General features: G+C 44.7%; 1 protein-coding gene across 1 annotated transcript; it reads left to right on the forward strand.

Moving 5' to 3' along the window:
- Positions 1 to 297: 297 nt before the first annotated feature.
- Positions 298 to 1,236, forward strand: LOC309522611 (olfactory receptor 2A12-like; the record flags this gene model as incomplete). The annotated part of the gene is made up of 1 exon (XM_082206002.1): positions 298 to 1,236. One exon carries the CDS (start codon positions 298 to 300, stop codon positions 1,234 to 1,236), a length of 939 nt encoding a protein of 312 aa, XP_082062128.1.
- Between the last annotated feature and the right edge of the window lie 3,829 nt (positions 1,237 to 5,065).

Consider the following 5,065-nt stretch of genomic DNA (forward strand, 5'->3'; position numbering starts at 1 on the left):
TGAGAGACTTCAAAGAAGTGTGACTGGCCCAAGGTCACCTAGCAGCTGCATGTGGAGGAGCGGAGATGCGAACCCGGTTCCCCAGATTACGAGTCTACCGCTCTTAACCACTACACCACACTGGCTCTGGGTCTGAACATGGCCAATTCTTCTTCTATGAAATTGTATTTTGCAGTGCCCACCATGACATCTTAGATTCCCAAATGTTTCCTGAGGCCCACAAGGGCTGGGGACCCCTGCTGTATGCTGTCATATTTTACATGGTGCCTGTTTCCTCCTCTGCAGTGTCAGGAAAAGATGAGGAATCAAACCGAAGTGACAGAATTTATCCTCTTGGGTCTTTCCAGCAGCCCAAAGATGCGCATTGTTCTCTTTGGGATTTTCTCTGTGGTCTACAGCATCACACTAGCTGGCAATGGGATTTTCTTGATGCTTATTTGGCTGGATTCTCAACTCCACACACCCATGTATTTCTTCTTGAGCCACCTCTCTTTTGTGGACATCTGGTACACAACCAGTACTGTTCCTCAGATGCTGTCCAATCTCTGGAGCCCAAAGAAGACCATCTCATTTGCTGGCTGTGGGGCTCAGATCTACCTCTTCCTGGGCCTTGCCATCACAGAATGTGTGCTCCTTGCCGTGATGGCTTACGACCGGTTTGTAGCAATATGTCACCCTCTGCGCTACACACTCATTATGAACCCTAGAGTTTGTGTCATGTTGGCGGTGTCATCTTGGTTGTGTGGCTTCCTCCTTGCCATGGTGCACACAGTTCAGACTCTACAGATGCCTTACTGTGGCCCAAATGTCATTGACCACTTCTACTGTGACATATTGGCTCTGCTGAAACTGGTCTGTGCTGACACTCGACTCAATGAAATCATTGTGTTTGTGGTTGGTGTCCTCATTCTTCTGTGCCCCTTCTCCTTCATACTCACCACATACGTCCGCATCCTAGCAGCCATCTTGAAGATCCGTTCTGCCGAAGGCAGGCGCAAGGCTTTCTCCACATGTGCGTCCCACATGGCTGTGGTGGCACTGTTTTATGGAACTGCTATGTTCATGTACATGAGGCCTGGTTCAAGCCACTCTGCAGAGCACGACAAAATGATCTCCTTGTTCTATAGCGTTGTCACTCCCATGTTCAACCCCATGATTTATAGTCTAAGGAATAAGGAAGTAAAGGGGGCTTTGGTGAAAGCGATACAGAGGTGCAAACCCTCTCACAGAGCATGACATGTTATTGAGGGTTAGGGTTAGTTGCCCGTGGTGACAAGGTGTGAGATGCTCTGTGCATTACTTTACTTGGAGGACTCCAATGGCTTGTAAAACATAATGTTTGAGCAGATGGCCTATGGCCAACGGTGGTCCCTCCAGATGCAGGAGGGGCAAGTGTAATCAGATTGCACAGTCCCACCAGTTGGAAAATACAAGATGACAGCTGGATGGAAAAGCGCTGAAAATATGGAAAAAGGACAGAGGAGAATACAGAGTTTAGGGACAAATATCTGAAAAGTCTGCCTGGAGAGGAAGGTAAATGTAGGGTAAAGTCATGCATATGCTGTCTCTCTACAGCAGGCATCCTCAAACTCGGCCCTCCAGATGTTTTTGGGACTACAACTCCCATCATCCTTAGCTAACAATACCAGTGGTCAGGGATGATGGGAATTGTAGTCCCAAAACATCTGGAGGGCCGAGTTTGAGGATGCCTGCTCTATAGGTTTACATTATAATCCTGTTTAAGAGGAGCAGGCATTCCACTTTATCTTAGCATCCAAGGAGGAAAAGATCAGCTGATCTGCTGCTGTGATCCTGGCTTTATTCCACATAATCTTTCGCACTCCAGCTAGACATGACTGGTGTCTACATAATGGAAAGAATTCTGTATCAGTGCTCGATTATCTAAAAGCTACAACACAACTTATGTAAGAAGATCCATGTGCATAAATGTTTATAAAGATAAATCAATGAATGCTTGAAAAAAGGACAAATGCCTTTGCCTTGGTTGCCCAGGGGGCCTGGTAGGATTTTTTTCCATTTGGCAAACTGGCACCAGCCTCTTGGTTTTTTGCCTACCTCATAGCAAATCGTCACAACTTTTCTGGTGTTGGCGGTTAGGCATTGGAATATGTGTGGTGTGTTGGAGGGCAGGTTGTGGCCATCACCTACCCCTCACCTTTTGGGTATTCCATTAAAGGGATCCAGCGGTTGTGGATCCTATCCGATGCCCTGCTGGTGGCTAGGGCCTTGGCACGACCCCGGTGACATCAGGGGAAGCTTCCAGTTGTATTTGCATCAACAAATGGGAATGGTGGGAGAGGATATTGATAAGAAAGATTAGAAATTGTTCCTATACGCAACAATAGCGGCGAGGTTACTGCTGGCTCTGGTGTGGAAACAGCAACAATTGCCAACAGTAGAAGAGTGGCAGTACAAGGTCATGGAATATGTGGAAATAGCCAAATTAACAGGGGAAATTTGACAACAGGGCGATGAAACATTTCAAAAAGAATGGGAGAAATTTATGTTATACATAGGATAAGGGGAAACAGTGAAATCAGTAGAATGGACGTAAACCTCATAATGGGAATTAAAAGAAACTTTATTGGATGTTAATGACAATATGAATTACAACGTAAAATACAATGAAGGTAACTAATTGTACCTGTAAATGAATATAGACAAACAAGACGTGTACATACAGAAATATTTATTTGTATATAGACACTGTACAGATAAAGTTGAAAGAAGAAGAACAATATACAAAATCAATAAAGATAATGCCAAAAACTTAGAGATGACATTAAAAAGCTGGAAGAAGGGAAGTCAGCTCTTAGGAGTAAATGTAAATGTAAATTAATGTGTATATGTATAGTATGTAATCATAAAACCAATAAAGGTTATCTTCAAAACAACAACAACAACACAACTCACATGCTGTAACCAATAAAGTTGTGGCCATATTTAGCCCATTAACCTAAAATACATGTTTCCTTGTGTCTTTTTTTCTCTAAGCAGGTGGCGGGTCCTCAACTCACAAATATAATAAACACCATCTTAGCCATGAAACTAACAGAGAGTCTTTCATCAAATTACTCTTTTTCAACCTAACCTATCTCATACATTTGTGAAAGTAAAAGAGCACACAAGTGGTACCTCGGGTTAAGAACTTAACTCGTTTTGGAGGTCTGTTCTTAACCTGAAACTGTTCTTAACCACTTTAGCTAATGGGGCCTCCCACTGCCGCCGCGCCACCAGAACATGATTTCTGTTCTCATCCTGAAGCAAAGTTCTTAACCTGAGGTACTATTTCTGGGCTAGCAGAGTCTGTAACCTGAAGCGTCTGTAACCTGTGGTACTACTGTACTATGTACTATGTTCTAAGAAGAAGTGTAAAGTAACATTGGGGTGGATACATACATACATACATACATACATACATACATACATACATAGTTTCCCCCTCAAAATATTTGTGGGTGTTGTTTTTTTAAAAAAACTATTCATAAACTGTACATAGCTTGTAATTTAGGCTGCCTACACTCTATAACAGAGCTTTCCAAACTCTGTGTTGTGACACGCTAGTGTGTTGGCCGCAGTGTGTAGTTGTGTGGTGTGTAGTTGTGTGGCTCTGCTCTATACCTATAAAGCATGTTTAAAAGAATTCTGGGCCCTTGGTTAAGGATTGCTGGGAAATGTAATTTTTTGAGGGTTGAACTACAGTGCCCAGAATTCATTGAGGGGATGAACGTGCTTTAAATGCACTCCTTCAAGAGGAGTGTAATCCACCCAGAACTGGACACAATCCACTCATCTAGACAGCAGAACTGACCAGTAACAATGACTTTGTCTTATCTGGATTGACCTTCAGTTTGTTGACTCTCATCCAGTCCATCACCAGGACCAGGCACTGATCTGGAACACCCACCACTATACTTGCTTGGGCTGTAAAGGAGAAGCAGAGTCTCATGTCAACATCAAACTGTTGACATCACACTCTAGAGACGCCATCTCGCCCTCAGGATTGTGGGTGCCCACCGCCACAATGCCTGGAGTTGGCTGCTATGTCACACCCCCAAATGTCAAATGACCCTAGTCAGTGGTTTCATGTACACGTGAAACAGCCCAGATAATAACACTGGAGCTCCACAGGGCCATGCAGTAGCTCTCAAGAACCACCTCCAGGAGGTGACTGCAAAGCCGTATCTCCTACTCCCAACTCAGATTATCTCCCAGAACAGGGTTGCCATATTTCATACAGTGAAAATCCGGACGGAAAAGTTGTTGAGCTTTTTTTGGGGAGGGGCACCATAGACACACTCCTCCCCCAACATAGCTCATCATATAGGGTGACCAAGGCAGTCTCAGTACCAGTCATACCTGTATGCTGATTAAAATGCTTAGAAAATCAGTCTTATTCAAGAATGTCAATAGCTGGTTAGCAACTACTCACTCAAGAACCTTGGGACCATTTGCGACCAGCCTACAGTGTGTCCCCCCCGCCCTGCCAAGTCTTCTGGTCCAAGAAGGATTTTTAAAAGAAGTAGTCTTACTGCCTGATTATTTCAAAGGCCTGGGAGCACTCCTGCTCTAAGAGAGGCATTAGTTATCTGCTTGGTCCAGCTGGCAGTCCACTCTCTAATAACAGCTGGTGGGCAACTCCATTAAGGCCCCTGCTGAGGCCTGGTCTAAGACATTTTGCTGCCTGAGACTAATGACAAGACTGAGCTCTCCTCCCATTCCATGTACAGTAGCTGAGTTGAGTCTTTCTTGGACACTGGTGGTGTCCTCATTTTGCCTAATGGTTGGGCTGTCCCTGCTCTCCCTTCTTGTGGTTTCATCTTTTAACTGGATGAAGACTTATCAGCCTTTCAAACAGAGGACTGTCCTCCATAAATAAGGTGTGTGGCCACCCAAGCAGCCAGTCAGGGGCCACAGCATCAGGAGTGGTGACAAGATGTTGAACAAACGTTGCTGGGAAGAAGAAGAAGGAAGAAAAAGACTGAGATCCATCTCGGGCTGGCTGGCTGAAGGCGGGCTGCACTGCTGTGGCAGACAAGCCCCT

The sequence above is a fragment of the Podarcis vaucheri genome, assembly GCF_965113315.1.
Source record: "Podarcis vaucheri genome assembly, chromosome: 17".
In the NCBI taxonomy this organism is placed as follows: domain Eukaryota; kingdom Metazoa; phylum Chordata; class Lepidosauria; order Squamata; family Lacertidae; genus Podarcis; species Podarcis vaucheri.